Raw genomic sequence first — 18,161 nt, 5'->3', positions numbered from 1 at the left:
CCCCCCCCCCCACCCCACCCCCCTTCCAGATCGGTGAGCTGCTGAGCTCAGCAGACCCCACTCAGAAAGCCAGCCTCACCCTGAGCTGCCCCAACTCTGGTGTCTGGAAGACCTCCATGCTGGAGAAGCACAACCTGCAGGACTTCATCGAGATCAAGACCAACCCGCCCGCCGTGCTACCCGAGATGGAGGGACTGCAAGAGTTCACGGAGTACCTGTCAGAATCCCTGGAGCCACAGTCTCCTTTCGACCTGCTGGAGCCTCCCAGCACTGTGGGCTTCCTGAAGCTCTCCCGCCCTTGTTGCTACGTCTTCCCGGGCGGGAGGGGGGACTCTGCCTTCTTTGCCGTGAACGGCTTTAACATATTGGTCAACGGTGGCTCTGACCCGCGCTCCTGCTTCTGGAAGCTGGTGCGGCACTTGGAGCGGGTCGACTCCATGCTGCTCACCCACGTCGGGGTCGACAACCTGCCCGGCGTGAACAGTCTGCTGCAGAGGAAATCGGCAGAGCTGGAGGAGGAGCAGTCGGCCGGCTCCCAAAACAACGAGGACTGGATGAAGAACCTCATTTCCCCCGAAATTGGAGTGGTGTTCCTCAACGCTCCGGAGAGGCTGAAGAAACTGCAGGGAGATCCCAAAATACTCCGGAGCCATGATCAGGCTGCACTCACCTTGCAGTACTTGGAAAGGCTGATGATCACACCGGAACCACTCCATCGTTCCAACAGCGCTAATATTGAGCCCGTTATCCTCTTCCAGAAAATGGGAGTCGGTCGCCTAGAGATGTATGTCCTCAATCCAGTCAAGGGTAGCAAGGAACACGAGGCCTTCATGCAGAACTGGCCTGGAACTAGCTCCAACATTAAAGGCTCAGACATACCCTTGCCATGCCTTGTGTCCATCTGTGCTCTGCTTGTGTGGCATCCAACTAGTCCTCAAGAAAAGATCATTAGAGTTCTTTTTCCCGGGTGTACACCCCAAGGCAAAATCCTGGACGGGTTGGAGAAGCTAAAACACTTGGACTTTCTGAAGTACCCTGTAGTAAGCCTCCAGGATCTTGAAACGTCCAAATCTGACAAGCAGCCAAAACGTGCCGAGAGCAGGGAGAGCCTGAAGTCCGCACCTAGGGACTCCAGACCTGGAAGTGCTGTTGTGAAAGAGAAGTTGGGTCGTATTGACATCAAGAAGCAAGATCCCAAAGGCAAAGCCAAAGTGACGAATGACGTAGCCTCAAAAGGAGGGAAGGAAAGTGAAGACAACCCGAAATCCAAGGAAGGTGACGTCAAACCAAAGCCCCCAAAACTTGATAAAGTCGTACCCAAGAAAGAACCTATTAAAGATGACAAGAAAGAAGTCAAAAAGAAAGAAGAAATTCCCGCAACAGGCATTTCCAAGAAGGAGGAGAATGGAGAGAAGAAGAAAGAACCAATGAAGAAGGAACCTCCTTCTGCAAAATCCAAGAAAGACACAAAGCCAGACCTGAAGAAGGAAATTAAGAAGGAGTTGAAGGTCGAAGAGAAGAAACCGGCAAAGGCGACAGGCAAGGATGTCAAGAAGCCCTTGACAGCAGCTGCAGCTTCATCTGCTGGAGACCAAAAGAAAACCTCTGGAAAGAACGGGACTTTAAAGAAAGAGGCACCCTTAAAGAAAGATGTTCTGAATAAAGGTACGAAGCCAAAGACTGGCAAAAAGGAGCCGTCGAGCCTTAAGGCATCGAGTGGAGCCGCTGAAGTGGATGCCGATCGCTCCAAGATGTCGACGCCAGAGGACATGACGGCAGAGTTTGAGAAGCTGAGAGAGGAGCAGGGGCAGCAGGACGGGCGGCCGGATGAAGGGAACACCAAGACTGAGCTCAAAGCGGTGGAGAATGAGGCATTCGAGAAGCTGGAGGAGAGCGATGTGAAAAACGGAGCCGGGGCGGAAGAGACGGACATTTTAGATAGCCCTGAGAAGTTCCGCTCCATGGATACGATTGCGAATCCCACCAAGTCCATTGGACCGACGTCCCCTCTTGCAAAGACTCCAAAGAGTGACCGGAGTGTGAATTTTGACCTGACGCCCACGGAGTACAGGCTGCTTGACGGTGCCTTGAAGGATAACTTGTTGAGAAATGGACAAGAAGATGCATGTGCCAGCTCCGAGGAGAAGACCCTGGAGCTGGTCTCTCCCCCAGGCTCGGGCCAAAACAGTGCTGGACACACCCCTTTTCACCAGTCCCCTGAGGATGACTGCCTGGGCTCTGCGGAGGACAGCAGCCTTGGGGCTAAAGTGTCCAGCATCGGATTTGAAGACAGCCAGTTCACCGGATCCTGTAGGAACTCGGAATCGGGGTGCGTAAAAAGTCATTTGGAGAACAATTCGTCCTCCTCTCAGGACAAGCACTCCAGCTACTTGTTGCTGAGCCCCTTCAAGGACATGCTGCCTGACGTTTCCCCGACCATCACGACCCCGTCTTTGCCAGCGGAGGTTGGTTCCCCACATTCCACGGAGGTTGACGAATCTTTATCCGTGTCTTTTGAGCAGGTGCTTCCACCTCTTTGTGAATCTCCCAAGGAGGAGATTAGTGAGCGTCTCTTCTCTAACGGACACTTTGTTGAGCCCGACTCCAAAGTCGGAATGTCCCTGCCTTTGAGGACGTCCCACAATATTAGACCGCCGGGCGACGGATCGGAGGGACGCCTCCCAGGACCACAGGGCCTTCTCGGTGAAGTGCCTCCCCACGACGTCGACCTTTGCCTGGTCTCGCCCTGCGAGTTCAAGCATCACAAGTCCCCGGAGAACCAGCAACATCAACTGTCACCAGGGTTGGCCAACCCGAGCCCACACGACCTCTCTGAAGACAGTGACCTCTCCCAGGAGCTAGCCAAACCACTGGCGCAGCGCTGCCTGGGCAACAACAGGCACTCCCCTCAAGGCCAGGAGACCCCACCTACCTCTGCCAGCGATTCCCTTCCCACAGCTTCCGACTCGGATGTCCCCCCCGGGACGGAGGACTGCCCGTCCATCACCGCAGATTGCGGCCTGGACTCCGACGAGGACTCAGCAGCCATTTTTCCCCCTCAGCAGCCGCACGATCTACCCAGCTCTCTCTCCTCGCTGAGAGGCACGCACTTTTCCTCTCAGGACCCTCCTCCGGCTCCCATGAAGGACTTGCCCCCGCTGCCGCCCCAGCCCGGGGCGTGTATGGCCGACCCCGAGGCTGAGGCGCAAGCCAAGGGGGCGAAGAGTACGACCGCGAAAGCCAAGAAGACTACTGGAGTCACCTCGAGGCCGGGCGTGAGCGGTAGCGCGGCCCCGGGCGGCAAGACCAAAGCTGGTACCCTCGGGAGTTCCTCTGGCTCCTTGAGGGCGAGCTCCAGCCTTGACACAAGACCCCCATCTCGCAGTACCGGCGCGAGCTCCAGGACAGGCACCACTAGGCCATCTGGTAAGCAAGGTCACTTTAAGCTGTTAAAGGCATTAAAAGATGCTGAAAGATTGGTCTTGTTTTTTTGTTTTTTTTTCCAGTGTGTTTATTATATAATATAGTATGAGATGCTCCATTCTACTGAAAAACACAAAACTTTTTTTTTTTTTTTTTTCATTCATGGTGGCATTTCTGCATTTCTTGTTCACCTCTGTCCACAAGGCTCCTTGGGCAGTAAGGCGGGTGGAGCGCCGGTCTGTTTGGACCTGGCGTACCTCCCCTCGAGCTGTGCGGCCGCCACCGTGGACGTGGAGTTCTTCCGCCGCCTGCGCTCGTCCTGCTACATCGTCAGCGGGGACGAGCCCCTGAAGGAGACGGTCATGAGGCCCATTCTCGACGCCCTCCTGGAGGGCAAGGCCGCCTGGCCCGGCGTTGAGGTGAGATCACGTACTGCATTTCCATCCATCCATCCATTACCTTAACCCGCTTATCCTGAACAGGGTCGCAGGGGGGGCTGGAGCCTATCCCAGCATACATTGGGCGAAAGGCAGGAATACACCCTGGACAGGTCGCCAGTCCATCGCAGGGCACACACACCATTCACTCACACACTCATACCTATGGGAAATTTAGACTCTCCAATCAGCCTAACCTGCATGTCTTTGGACTGTGGGAGGAAACCGGAGTACCCGGAGGAAACCCACGCAGACACGGGGAGAACATGCAAACTCCGCACAGAGAGGCCCCGGCTGACGGGGATTCGAACCCAGGACCTCCTTGCTGTGAGGCGGCAGTGCTACCCACTGCACCATCCGTGCCGCCACATACTGCATTTGCACGTTAAATTACAACATTGCTTTTTCAGCTCTTCGCCAGAAGGGTCCGACTGAGGAGAGAAAATTTGAATGTAAACGAATGTCAAAAACGTGCAGTTACAACGTTTGACTTAAAAACTGCATACTTGTACTGCGAATCTTGTAGAAACATGTAAAGATATTTCAGATGTATATAATTACATACAACTAAGAACAAAAGATGGCAAAATAAATACATACTGCAGATTAACTGTGTTGTATGGTACTATAAGATGTTAAGCTAAAGAAAATGATTGAATTGGTCATTTCAGCAAAGGATGCAATTAGGAAGGGTTGAAGGGTGTAGTCCGTATTCTGTACTAGGGAGGGTCTGTGGCCATTTCTACGGTAATGTTCTGTTTTTACATTACATTACAGTAATTTAGCTAATGCTTTTATCCCACGCAAATTACAGTACAGTTGATTAGACTAAGCAAGGGGGCCAGTCCTGCAATGTGGTGGTCAAGGGCTACACTGTGGTCTGTGGCTACACTGGGGCTTGAACCACCAACCTTTGGGATAAATGCGTCAGCTAAATGACAATTTATTACGTATTTATTTATTCTTCCCCACCCCCCAGGTGACCCTGATCCCCACTTTCGACTCGCTCACGATGCACGAGTGGTACCAGGAGACCCACGAGAGGCAGCGGGAGCTGGGCATCACGGTTCTGGGGAGCAACAGCACCGTCGCCATGCAGGAGGAGACCTTTCCTGCCTGCAAGGTGGAGTTCTGAGACGGCGGAGGAAACAGACGGAGGTCGAAGACGCAAGGAAATCCGTCCAGCTCCCCCCCCCCCCTTCACACTCCATCCCTCTTCGTACCACAAGTTATGTTTTTTGGGTGAAAGCAAGTTCCATGCCCCCCTTTCTCCGTTTTTCTCCTCCGCCCTTTCTTCCTGTTCCAGCAAGATTCAGGACGCTTGGCGTACCATGGGCCTGTAAGGTGGTGGGACGTCCTCTACTGCCCCCTTCAGTCACAGGGGAGGTAGTTACAGACCGCAAAATGATCCCCCTTTTTTTTTTGCCACTGGGATATCTAATCAAATGGGAATCTGCTTTGGTTCCATGATATTGTCATAATATAGAAAATTCTGGTTCCACTAATATTTATCTAAGCTGCTCAGTTAAAAATGTATGAATGCTTAGGTGGGTATGGGGGAAGGCGCACTGTGCTGACATTATATTCCCTGACATTTTGGGCATTCACTAAGGAGAGAGCGTGTGTCTGTGGACCCGTGACCATTCACCCACAATGGAGAGGCGTGCAAGATTCAAGTTTCCTTCTCATCAAGATGCTCGTTTGGAGTTTGTCCAAGGACAGAGGGGACAGCAAAGGGCAGGGGGGTGTGGTGTGGTGAGGTGTATGAATGTCTTGCACTCTCAAGGCTTTTCAAAAATGTCACTCCCTGAGGATTGTCCATCACAACATCTTTAGCATTCCCTGCATGCTTTTGATAAGACTAACGTGGGGTCAGTCTGCAGCTTATCGTCTGGAGAAATTGGCGGGCACAAATACTTGCGGAAGGACATATGTTTCTTCTATTTTACGTGGAAATGCCTCCCATCAGCTGACTGTGCACGTAGCATGGGAGGTGCTGAGGGAGTATTCATGGCCTTTAAGGATGTGTAAGTTAAGCATGAAATGTACATAGTGAAGGGGTTTGGTGAAGTCGACCATGGAATGATGAAGTTGTGAGCGAGTTAGACGATGAAATTGTGATGATTGTGACCCATTGCGATCGAGTTGTCTTCTCACAATGTTTGCGGTTAGCTGCCACGCTGTTGAACCGGCTTGGATGCAACAAAATGGTAGCCGAGTTGGAGAGAACCAATGATGTCTGAACATATTTGCGGGAGAAAAAAAAAAGTGGATTCTTGGTGTAATGCACGGCAGTGGATGATGCTGAATCTATGGCATCCTGGACTGAATATTCCTTTTCTTGTCTGTAACGGATCACAATTCACAGAAAATCTCTTGCAGTGTCCAGTTCCAGCAGGTGGACCTGCTGCGTACAGTAGGCCGTCAGAAATGTCTACGTGCTGTATGTGGGACCACTGTGTGTTGCGTGCATCACATCGTCTTGTTTGTAGTGCTTGAAATGATTTTATGATATACATGTTGGGGAGGGGGGGGGGGGGGGGGGGGTGGTGGGTGGTGAAATCCATTCAACTGTAAATCTTAAGGCAAGTTTGAGCTGAGAATTTGTGCAATTGGTTAATCGGATACCTTTTGAGGACTTTTCCCCTGACCCCTGGTTGCTTTAGTGCCTATAAAATTAATGTGCGCACACAAGAAGAAATTACATGCAGCAAAGAAAAAAAGAAATCATTTATCCACTGTATATTTTCTGTGTGTGTGTCATGTTTATAGCTATAGGGTGTAGAGGGGTTGTTCTCTGTGAACACGTCCACTTTGTCTGCGACCCTGAGGCCAACACGGTTTGTCTGTAGATTACCTGTGACCTTCTGCAGGGTGAAGCCAATCAGCTGCTTTTTCCTCTCTACCCCCCAAATATTTTTTTTGTTCCCTGAAAAAAAAAAAAAAAAAGTAATTTGTTTATAGGCATGCTGAACTGTATGAGCATGGGAATTCATTGATGTTTTGTTTTTGTTGTTTGTTTTTTTTTGTTAGTCATAACTCAATTGAATGAAGAAAATCCCTAGCCCTTTCTACAGCCAAAGTATCAGAAAAAGTCTGAATATCAGATAGAAGCTTAATGTTGAGATGCTAATGTTGCTTATGTTGAGAAAGACGTATTCTGTGAAGTCTGCTAGAAATCCCTGTCCGTTCAAATATTATGAAGCGGAGACCTGTAGGATGACTTTTTTAACAATCATTTTCAAAATTGTATTGGTTAAAATTCCATAGCTGATTTATTTATTTTAGTTCCTTAGGGTTTTTTTTATTCTGTAATTTAACATAACACTTATCTCTAGAGGTTATTTATCAATGGTCGTGTTGCTTCGCTCTAGGCTGTTCATGTCACCTTTTTCTACCTAGCAGGTCATGGCTTGATAGTTGTTTTGAGAACTGTAGTAGTCACAGTCTATATAGTTATCTGTAATCTGCCAATATTTGTGCCTCTGATGGACAGATGGATCTAACCACCATTTTTAAGAATGTGCTTTTATTTTTTTATTTTTTCCAAATATGTAATTCACCAAACAAACTTTTAAATGCCTTCTCCAGATAATCCGTCCTATTTCTCACTCCTGCGACCATGTATTTGCCTGGGCAGGTCTGGGTAAGGCTTTGCTTTTGGTTTTGCACATGTTTTTTGTGCAAATCCTGCCCCCTGGTGGCTATTAGGCATAAACGCGTATACTTCCCAATCTCTCATACCAAAGTCGGGAGCTGACAACCTGCGAATGTTTCTCCCATTTTGTAACCTCTGAAAAGGAGGTTATTTCAAAAAACTCTTTCAATGTGAGCCTCCACACGTCATGGATAATCTGTCCAGTTCAGCCTCCCACATAAGACCGTTTACTTAATTTAAGGGCCCGCAGTACAGGTACCCCTGTTCCACGATGACAGGCGTTATAATGGTTAGGTATTCAGCCGTTAGAATTTCAACTCCTGGATCGACGGCATGACCGAAATGTGTCCAAGGAGCTATACTTTACTGTGATCAATCGCCTGAGCACTTAGGTCAGTTTCGCAAAAGAACTAAATTTGATCACATCTTGTGAGTTAGGTGGCATGAAATCTTGTGCGTCAGTATATGCAAGACCCTTATTAAGTCCCTCTGCATAGGCATAATCCCCATCAACTACAACCACCGCCACAGGCTTGACGCAACTTTTAACTGGCACCAAATCAACCAAGTTGAACGCTGTTTTTGAGCCAATTTGAATCTTTCATGATGTTATTCATGATGTTATTCTATGGTTTCTCGTAATGGGCTACTGGCATGCCCGGTGTGACTGCCCTCTGCTGGCTGTTTGAAGCACTGCTACAAGTGCAGGCCAGGAGTCCAGTGGCGGGTGTGTTATTGCTGTGGAGGAGAGTTAGGGCTGTATCTGTTTCTGGATTTTATGCCATCTTCTGCTCTTAATTATTTAATTAGTCGAATCTTTATGCAATTGATTAGTTTGCGTTCTTGATAAGTTCACGAATGACCACAAAAGACTGTTGTTCCTGTGTCCCAACATGAAAATCTTGTGGTCCAATCTAAGGTTAAACCAGCATAAGTGTATTCTGCCAACTGGCTAATTTGGCCCATGTAACTGGTGACAGTGGAAACCTGCATACTCCCAGCCCTGCAGGAATGAAGCGGACCTTGCCCCTGCTTTAGAGGTTGGATGGTAGATCATCCAGTATTGAAACACTAATTTTTGTTTAGTTTTTTTTTTTTTCTCTCTCTTTTCAATAAATATGCTTCTTTTATAAACAATTGTTGGAATTTATTACTGCGTTTTGTAGGCTATATTATATCTGCCCTGACAACACTGTTTTGAATTTTTATTTTATCCATACTCAAGGGACAGCGTTTTAAAACTTGAGTTTTGCTCGCAACTGGAAAGAAAATAATGCCTTTAAATGGTAAGTGGTTGGCATTTATATTGCGCCTTTATGCAAAGTGCTGTACAATTGATGCTTCTCATTCACCCATCCACACACACACACACCACGATTGGCTGCCTTGCAAGGTAAGGAGCAATTGGGGGCTAGTTGTCTTGCTCAGGGACACTTCAATACACCCGGGGTGGGATCGGACCGGCAACTCTCTGACTGCCAGACGACTGCTCTTACCTCCTGAGCCAATGTAGCCCCCTGCCATCATCAAATCTGGACCTGGTTTTATTTTCTCCCAGGTGATTAGTTGAACAATTAGTGTTACTGATTGGCCAGACACGCCTCGACACACCCAGGGCGGGATTGAACCGGCAACCCTCCAACTGGCAGGCAACTGCTCTTACCTCCCCTGCCATCATCAAATCTGGACCTCAAATCCAAATCTGGCCCTGGTTTTATTTTCTCACAGGTGATTTGTTGAACAATCAGTGTTACTGATTACTGCCGGCTCCAAGCTTATTTGCATGTCTGACGAACAGCAGTTTCCTGCTCAGCTGGTGGTTAATTCATCAACGGAAGCATTGACTCTAAGATTGGCGTTATATAGCCTACAACAGGGGTGTCAAACTCCAGTCCTGGAGGGCCGCAGAGGGGAAAGTTTCTACTGGTACTTTCAGTGCTATGATCTAAACATTCCAGCAGAACTGAGTTATGTAACTTCATTTAAAGGTACAATAGGTAATTTCGGACCTCTCGGTCAAGAGCAGCAACAAACACGCTCAAACCACAACACTGTTTATCCCTCCCCCTTCTCGGTGAACGCACTGACGTTGAAACGCCATTGCCTGTGGCAATTGGAACCAATTTTCAACCAATGAGCTTGAAATATTGTACAGTCATACAGTGTTTTGCTGCAGTCAACTGTATATTTTAGGACTATGAACACAGGCAGAGGGTGAGTCAATATGTCGGTGAGCCTTTTTCAATGATAGGAAGGCATTTCTTTACCTTAAATCTGCCTGCAAAAGTATGTATATATATCATCATCTCAGTCTTTTAAATGCATTATACTGTGACAACGTCCTCCAAATTTACCAAAAACAAAGTATTCTTTTATATTTCCTTGCCTATGTGGTAAATTAATTGATCCAGTTAGAGGTTGTTCCGACTGCTTATACAGATACGACTCACTAAACTAAATTGATCATTTTAAGAGAAGAAGCAGAAGTCACTCTCAATCACCATGTATGAGATAGAGAATTTGAAGATATGTAGTCTTCTGAAATATTGCTATTGCTAGGCTAGAAATATCAATTTCGCCTTAACAAAGAACGCAGTAGCCTGTTTTCTTTGTTGAAATCCTCGTCTTTCAATTGGCGTAATAATGATTCATAAGTCTGAACTCTCTGCACGAAAAATTATCCAATTATTTATTTCCTGTATAATCTTACTGTCACGTGTGTGAATATCGTGTAAGTGATAGGCCTGCTTTCAGAATTCGTTCACTTTCGTTTTTTGTCACCTGACTCGAAACTCGAAAGTTCATAGCGAAGTACAGCAGCATCGCCGATGTGCCAGGTCCAGTTATATTCTGTAAGTACGTTTTTGACTTGTTGACATTTGGCTATTTTGGTATGATATGTTTTCATGTAGTTTTGACGGTTTCAAAGTTCATTCAGCATTCAGCATTCAGCAGGACTAGTAAATTATTGTATAATGTTTTATCCGAGCTATGACAAAAGAGTGCAATTAATCTGACCCGTGCAATTTCACCGCCAATTATGCATACTTGTTTAAATAAAAGTTCGTTGTGGATAAGTTTGTACCAAGACATTTTTGATTTCGCATGACATGATGTGTTTGTAAATTATACTGGCCTATTGACAGTGTCCTGATTGAGGAGGAAATGTCCTATTTTGGCGCCGCAGCATTTGGCCAGCCCGCATTTGGCCAGACCACATCTGGTTTTGGGTCTGCAATGCCAGCTCCATCACAGCCAACAATAGGGACACCAGTCCTCGGTGCCAGCGACGTTCACAAGGAAGAGAAAGAAAAGGGTGAGCCTCCTGTTCATTCAAGCTACAATGAAGGGCCGCTTTATTTAACGGGCTTCATTGTCGGTGTATATTTTTTGATGAACACGTCTGTTTTGTGAGCTGTATTCCCGTCGAGTGAGTATATATTGATGTTGCCTGTAGCGTAATGGTTAAACACATGACTGGGACCCGCAAGGTCGGTGGTTCGATCGCCAGTGTTGCCACAATAAGATCGCTACAACCGTTAGCGTTGGGCCCTTTACCTTGCATTGCTCCAGGGGAGGATTGTCTCCTGCTTAGTATAATCAACTGTAAGTCGCTTTGTCAGACAAATTACATGTAATGTAATGTTGAAGTTGAGAGTAGACCTAGTTGCCATTTGTTTAGTGTTACTATTGACCAACATTTCTCAGCCAGGTTTTAGTGGGTAGCAATTTTGTCTGATGTTTATGAGCTGCAACTTTTTCAGTTGATTTGGGACTGTTGGAGTCTCCATGGAGGAAGGTGGCCTTTTCAGTGGAGTGAGTATGCTTTCTAATTACACTCAAGCTATTGTATTGTGGTACTTGTGGGTGTTCTAGCTGCCAACTGTGGTATGCTCGTTTGGAAGTTGATGTATTCTTCAAGGGTTCCTTCCTAGTGTAACCATATCTGTATGGTTACACTAGGACTAGGAACCATACTGTCCTCTCAGGTCATCTTCACACTTGTACTTGTGTTTGATCTGCACTTCGTTGTACGTTGCTCTGGATAAGAGGGTCTGCTAAATGCCTTGTAATGTAATGTAATGTAATGTAATGCAGTTTCTTATCATTCCAGTGTGTTCCTCCTAAACCTGTTGTAAATTGACGTGGGACTGAAGCCTTACAGTTGATGTTTAGACAATGTCACTGTGTTCCCTAGCAACAGGAAGGCTCTGGTTGATTCTATAAGCTCCTACAAGCCCAGCTGTGCTTCTGTATCTGAGGCCCGGGTTCTGCTGCTCGGCCCGGTCGGGGCGGGCAAGTCTAGCTTCATCAGCTCTGTTCATTCTGCCTTCTCTGGGAGAGTCACCAACCGAGCCATGGTTGGAACTTCTTCTACAAGCTTCACGCAAAAGGTAGAGCAGCAGAGCAATGCCAGACATGTGAGCGCACATCACACATGTTGTTTTTCAGTTTGCAGCCGTGTTACATTTCTAATATAACCAATAGATGCTGGTCACACACCGTGACACACCCCAGGGAGGGTAGACAAGCTGGACACAGGACACAGGGTGATAGGGAAATTACGGATTGCACCAGCGTTTTTTTTTTTTCAGATTTTTCCCTTTTTCTCCCAATTTGGTAGCCAATTGTACCTCGTCTGATTCAATTGGAGGTAGTCGTATTAGATGTACCGCCCGTACCCTGTCCCTCGGCGGCCCGAATGAGAGCGACACGCCTTCTTCAAGCCGTCTCGTCTCGTGCCCGTTGCCGTGATTCCGAGGCGGCCGAGGTGCTTATTGTGCGGCGATCTAATAACCCTGCCAAGTCCCTCCCTCTGGAGCAGCGAGCCAATTATTGCTGCCCCACGTGAGCCAGCCAAACTTGGCTTTTGGCAGGACCGAGAATCGAACCCCGGTCCCCGGTGTGCAACTGCAGTGCAACTGCTCCCTGCACCAGCGTTTTATTATTCTCACTGGACCGGGAAGGAGCGAGCGAGCACGCTCGCTTGTAAACGAAACAAAAAGTCTTCTGCCCTCACCCTCACAGGATCGAGGTAAAACATAACATACTGAAATAATAAAGTCAAAGAAAACCAAAATCTTAACGGTAGCTTTTCAGCTTTGCTCGCAGCTCTTTGTGCGGCGCTCTGCTCCCCTGTGGCCTCCTGGTCTCAGACGCCTACTGCGGAATAGAGCACACATTTTAACAGCCAGGACTAATTACAAACATAGTCCTGGTTGTGTGCCTACTTAACCAGGAGGCCTGGACCTCGGATTGCCCTGCTTCCTTCCCGCAAACCGCACACCGCACACGCCACAATACCATTTGCACAACGTGATCTCTTTTCTTGTCGGTGAACATCAACCCGAACTGAAGACTTCTTGACTGAAGCTCCTTTGACATTTTTCATTTGTCAGATTCACGTTCAACTGTTATGTCCATTTAGCAACTCACTGGGCACCAGACCAGGGGTCCGTTTCACAAAGCAGGACTACCGAGTTAACTGGTTAACTGCACCAAGTAAAACCCGGATCCCACCAAATCTGGAACATGGACTGAAGTAAAAAAAAAAATTATACTCTGTTGAGTTATCAGGCTAACTTGGAAAGTCCTGCAGATATCACAAAGAAACACAATAATACAGATGGTGCTTCTTTCCTAAAACCCTAATCTCTCTGTCTCTCTCTCACTCTTTCTCTCTATCTGTCACTCTTTCTCCCTCCTTCCATTCTACCCCCCCCCCTCTCTCTCTCTCTCTCTCTCTCTCCCTCTCCCCCTCCCCCTCCCCAGCTCCGATCCTACACCATTCGGAGACGTGGAGGGAGTGGTGATCAGCCAGTGGCCTTAACTCTGTGCGATACCATGGGCCTGGGGACGGGTGAGAAATCTGGCCTGTCCCTCCCTGATGGTCTGACTCTAATCAAAGGCCACGCCCCTGAGGGACACAAGGTACACTGGAGTGAGAGGACAGCAGCATGGGAATCGTCCAGTTGAGATACATAAACGAAACTCTCTAAATTCACAGAAAATTGTACAATAGCAGACATTGATACCACATAATTTGCAGCATAATCAATACTATGTTCTGAATGTTATTGTCGGACCATGGCTCCCTATTCTCTGTTCTTATTCTTGGTACCTGGCATTATTGCCTCCAAGGCTGTCACCCACAGTAAGGAGAAGATAACTAATAGTCATTTAAGGGAAGTGTGGCTTTGTGCTGCTTTTTGGGGCTGTTCAGCAACAAACACGTGTCTCTGTGCTTTTCCTGTGGTAGTTCAACCCAGTTCAGCCCTTGACGGCAGAGACGCTGGGCTATGTGAAGAAGCCGTCTGCCAGTGAGAGTATCCACTGTGTGGCCTTTGTGCTGGATGCCACAAAAATTGACTCCTATGGCAAAGGCATGGGCGCCACCTTCCAGCAGCTGAGAGAGCATATCAGTGACCTGGGTAAGCCTGAGAACTAGAACTAGTCCAGGATGTCAGTGACCTGGGTAAGCCTGAGAATTATACCTGTTTAAATGGACTCTTTATACAGTTTATAATATCTGCCCTTTGCCCAGGTGTGCACCAGGTTGCACTGCTGACACACGTGGACCAGCTGTGCCCGGAAACCGCTCGTGACATCACCATGGTGTACCGGAGCCGGCTGGTGCAGAACATGGTAATTCAGTAATTTTGTGATCTGCTGTTAAATTCACACAGCCACCACATGACACTGTCTATCCAACGCGTAAACATGGGCAGTTCCGGAAAGTCTGAGCTTCGACGCCGGCCTCCAGTGGACATTTTGTTGTAAGTGTACCTGTGAGAGTGTAATCGCACTTCTGCAAAAATGTGCAGAGAGGCTCATATATTTCATGAGACTGGGCTGTAAGGTGTTGCGATATCAAGACAATATATTTTACGTCAACACATTGCAGTAGGAGGCGGCACGGATGGTGCAGTGGGTAGCACTGCCGCCTCACAGCAAGGAGGTCCTGGGTTCGAATCCCGGTCGGCCGGGGCCTCTCTGTGTGGAGTTTGCATGTTCTCTCCGGGTTTGCGTGGGTTTCCTCCGGGTACTCCGGTTTCCTCCCACAGTCCAAAGACATGCAGGTTAGGCTGATTGGAGAGTCTAAATCGCCCGTAGGTATGAGTGTGTGAGTGAATGGTGTGTGCGCGAATGGTGTGTGCGCCCTGCGATGGACTGGCGACCTGTCCAGGGTGTATTCCTGCCTTTCGCCCAATGTATGCTGGGATAGGCTCCAGCCCCCCTGCGACCCTGTTCAGGATAAGTGGGTTCAGATAATGGATGGATGGATGGACATTGCAGTAGGCTTCATGTACAGGACAATGGCCAGATGCCACAGCATACGAGGCTGATGTGCTCCGGTTATTCTGTGTCTCTTCAGATGGAAAAGGCTGCAGCTCTGCTGGGCATGTCCATGTCCTACCTGGTGCCAGTGAAGAACTACTCCTGTGAGCTGGATGTGGAGGGGGACACGGACACCCTGCTCCTCAGTGCGGTCCAGCACCTTCTGCAGTACGTGGAGCTGCACTTCCAGGACCTCACAGACCTCAGACTCGTTGACCTAAAAGTGTAATATGGAGCTATCACAACAAATTCTGTCCCCCTTACAAAACTTATCCCCTCCGTGGTCACGTTTCCGGTTTCCGGTTTCCGGTTTCCCCTCATGCGTAAGGTAACGTCATGAGTTAGCGTCAAGTCGACAGCATGGTTGCCAAGCTTTATCTGTTGGTTGCTATGATGCGATCTATAAGATAAAGTCCCCTGATGCGTACGGTAGCAAAACGTATAGAATTTCCCTATAGTTTAAGAAGTAGATAAGCATGACATCGGTAGATATATTTAAGTTAGCTCCCTAGTGAGCAAAATAAGAAATATCTAGCTAGCGAGACAGCCAGAAGGATAGATTGCTCGCTAACGGACCGTCTACGCCCTGCCGTACCGTCCCTGAGAATTGACCCTGAAGGAGACGCCACCTTTACCGACGGCAAACCCAAAGACCTGGAACCTGACACCGGACATGTGAGCCTAATAAAGCCCCGTCATACTTACCCTGTCCCTTTGTGCTTCCCCCCAGCCCTGACGCCGGACACATGAGCCTAATAAAGCCCCGTCATACTTACCCTGTCCCTTTGTGCTTCCCCCCAGCCCTGACGCGGCCCAGGACGGAGGGAGGAAGGAGGGCCCGGAGCATACCCAGGTTTGGGAAGAACCGTAGTTGATTTTGCCTGAACGGCCCCTTTTATTTCTCCCGTTTTTCCCCTACCCTTGCCCTGAGGGGGGGTGCTATCACCAATACCCCGAAAAAGAAAGAAAGGAAGAAAAAAAAACAGAAAAAATGAAAAGAGAAATTTTTTCTGATAATTGCTGACTCCCATGTCTGGCTTTGAGCTGGGCCCGCCCACTACACCTCGAGGCACCACACTAGCTAGATGTAGCCTATATTGTGGTTCAATGTATATAAATAATCGAGATATTACATATGAAGCACTACGGAACTATCATCATAGCAACCAACAGATAAAGCTTGGCAACCAACGCTGTCGACTTGACGCTAACACATGACGTTAACTTACGCATAAGGGGGACGAAACTGGAAACCGGAAATGTGACCCCGGAGGGGATAAGTTTTGTAAGGGGGATAGAATTTGTTGTGACAGAGCCAAAAGGTTGTTATTAATAAAATGTATTGAAAAAATGTTTTTGGAAATTGTGTGTATATCCTTAAATAATATCCTAATATCCCTTCATAGACAAGAATATACAGTCAGTGAGCACTTTATTAGGTAGACCTGTACAAACGCGTATACTCCCCAATCTCTCATACCAAAGAGTCGGGAGCTGACAACCTGCGAATGTTTCTCCCATTTTGTAACATCTGAAAAGGAGGTTATTTCAAAAATTCAATGTGAGCCTCCACACGTCATGGATAATCTGTCCAGTCCAGCCTCCCACATAAGACCGTTTACTTAATTTAAGGGCCCGCAGTACAGCTACCCCTGCTCCACGACGACAGGCGTTATAATGGTTAGGTATTCAGCCGTTAGAATTTCAACTCCTGGATCGACGGCATGACCGAAATGTGTCCAAGGAGCTATACTTTACTGTGATCGATCGCCTGAGCACTTAGGTCAGTTTCGCAAAACAACTAAATTTGATCACATCTTGTGAGTTAGGTGGCATGAAATCTTGTGCATCAGTATATGCAAGACCCTCATTAAGTCCCTCTGTATAGGCATAATCCCAATCAACTACAACCACCGCCACAGGCTTGACGCAACTTTTAACTGGCACCAAATCAACCAAGTCGAACGCTGTTTTTGAGCCAACTTGAATCTTTCATGATGTTATTCATGATGTTATTCTATGGTTTCTCGTAATGGGCTACTGGCATGCCCGGTGTGACTGCCCTCTGCTGGCTGTTTGAAGCACTGCTACAAGTGCAGGCCAGGAGTCCAGTGGCGGGTGTGTTATTGCTGTGGAGGAGAGTTAGGGCTGTATCTGTTTCTGGATTTTATGCCATCTTCTGCTCTTAATTATTTAATTAGTCGAATCTTTATGCAATTGATTAGTTTGCGTTCTTGATAAGTTCACGAATGACCAAAAAAAGACTGTTGTTCCCGTGTCCCAACATGAAACATCTTGTGGTCCAATCTAAGGTTAAACCAGCACAAGTGTATTCTGCCAACTGGCTAATTTGGCCCATGTAACTGGTGACAGTGGAAACCTGCATACTCCCAGCCCTGCAGGAATGAAGCGGACCTTGCCCCTGCTTTCGAGGTTGGATGGTAGATCATCCAGTATTGAAATACTAATTTTTGTTTAGTTTTTTTTTTTCTCTCTCTCTTTTCAATAAATATGCTTCTTTTATAAACAATTGTTGGAATTTATTACTGCGTTTTGTAGGCTATATTATATCTGCAATGACAACACTGTTTTGATTTTTTTTTTAGTTTTGCTCACAACTGGAAAGAAAATAATGCCTTTAAATGGTAAATGGTTGGCATTTATATTGCGCCTTTATTCAAAGTGCTGTACAATTGATGCTTCTTATTCACCCATCCACACACACACACCACGATTGGCTGCCTTGCAAGGTAAGGAGCAATTCAGGGCTAGTTGCTCAGAGACACTTCAATACACCCGGGGCGGGATCGGACCGGCAACTCTCTGACTGCCAGGCGACTGCTCTTACCTCCCCTGCCATCATCAAATCTGGACCTCAAATCCAAATCTGGCCCTGGTTTTATTTTCTCACAGGTGATTTGTTGAACAATCAGTGTTACTGATTGGCCAGACACACCTCGGAGCGGCGAGCCAATTACGTGCGCTGGCTCCAAGCTTATTTGCATGTCTGACGAACAGCAGTTTCCTGCTCAGCTGGTGGTTAATTCATCAGCGGAAGCATTGACTCTAGGATTGGCATTATATAGCCTACAACAGGGGTGTCAAACTCCAGTGTACCGAGGCATCCCCGTCGGCCGGGGCCTCTCTGTGCGGAGTTTGCATGTTCTCCCCGTGTTTGCGTGGGTTTCCTCCCACAGTCCAAAGACATGCAGGTTAGGCTGATTGGAGTGTCTAAATTGCCCATAGGTATGAGTGTGTGAGTGAATGGTGTGTGTGCCCTGCGATGGACTGGCGACCTGTCCAGG

General features: G+C 47.6%; 2 protein-coding genes across 5 annotated transcripts in view; both read left to right on the top strand.

Moving 5' to 3' along the window:
* The window catches only part of map1sa (microtubule-associated protein 1Sa), a 41,177-nt gene extending 34,797 nt beyond the window's left edge, over nucleotides 1-6,380 (top strand). Inside the window, exons 5-7 of the mRNA XM_061238731.1 lie at nucleotides 30-3,426; nucleotides 3,628-3,842; nucleotides 4,840-6,380. Of these exons, the coding sequence (XP_061094715.1) occupies nucleotides 30-3,426; nucleotides 3,628-3,842; nucleotides 4,840-4,995 (3,768 nt within the window). The 3' untranslated portion in view covers nucleotides 4,996-6,380. The remainder of the gene's footprint in view (nucleotides 1-29; nucleotides 3,427-3,627; nucleotides 3,843-4,839) is intronic.
* Nucleotides 6,381-10,214: 3,834 nt separating this feature from the next.
* LOC133127714 (interferon-induced protein 44-like) lies at nucleotides 10,215-17,386 on the top strand. 4 transcript variants are annotated; one of them, XM_061240800.1, is made up of 9 exons: nucleotides 10,215-10,370; nucleotides 10,665-10,834; nucleotides 11,283-11,334; nucleotides 11,723-11,912; nucleotides 13,291-13,449; nucleotides 13,778-13,949; nucleotides 14,063-14,163; nucleotides 14,894-15,081; nucleotides 15,658-17,386. In XM_061240800.1, exons 2-9 carry the CDS (start codon nucleotides 10,684-10,686, stop codon nucleotides 15,725-15,727), a joined length of 1,083 nt encoding a protein of 360 aa, XP_061096784.1. In that variant the 5' UTR covers nucleotides 10,215-10,370; nucleotides 10,665-10,683; the 3' UTR covers nucleotides 15,728-17,386. The 4 variants fall into 4 exon arrangements, with proteins under 4 accessions (XP_061096784.1, XP_061096785.1, XP_061096783.1 ...); XM_061240801.1 differs by having other exon boundaries at nucleotides 11,717-11,912; nucleotides 14,894-15,024; XM_061240799.1 differs by having other exon boundaries at nucleotides 11,717-11,912.
* The last annotated feature ends 775 nt before the right edge of the window (nucleotides 17,387-18,161 follow it).

This window comes from Conger conger, chromosome 4 (assembly GCF_963514075.1).
Source record: "Conger conger chromosome 4, fConCon1.1, whole genome shotgun sequence".
Taxonomy (NCBI): Eukaryota; Metazoa; Chordata; class Actinopteri; order Anguilliformes; family Congridae; genus Conger; species Conger conger.
Note: the sequence above shows the minus strand (reverse complement) of the source record. Positions and strands in the feature narration are given on the sequence as shown.

Coding starts and splice junctions, on each gene's coding strand:
- LOC133127714 (XM_061240799.1), top strand. CDS start 10,684: ATGTCCTATTTTGGCGCCGCAGCATTTGGCCAGCCCGCATTTGGCCAG. Junction 13,450..13,777: donor ACGCCCCTGAGGGACACAAG/GTACACTGGAGT, acceptor TTCCTGTGGTAG/TTCAACCCAGTTCAGCCCTT. Junction 14,164..14,893: donor GCCGGCTGGTGCAGAACATG/GTAATTCAGTAA, acceptor GTGTCTCTTCAG/ATGGAAAAGGCTGCAGCTCT.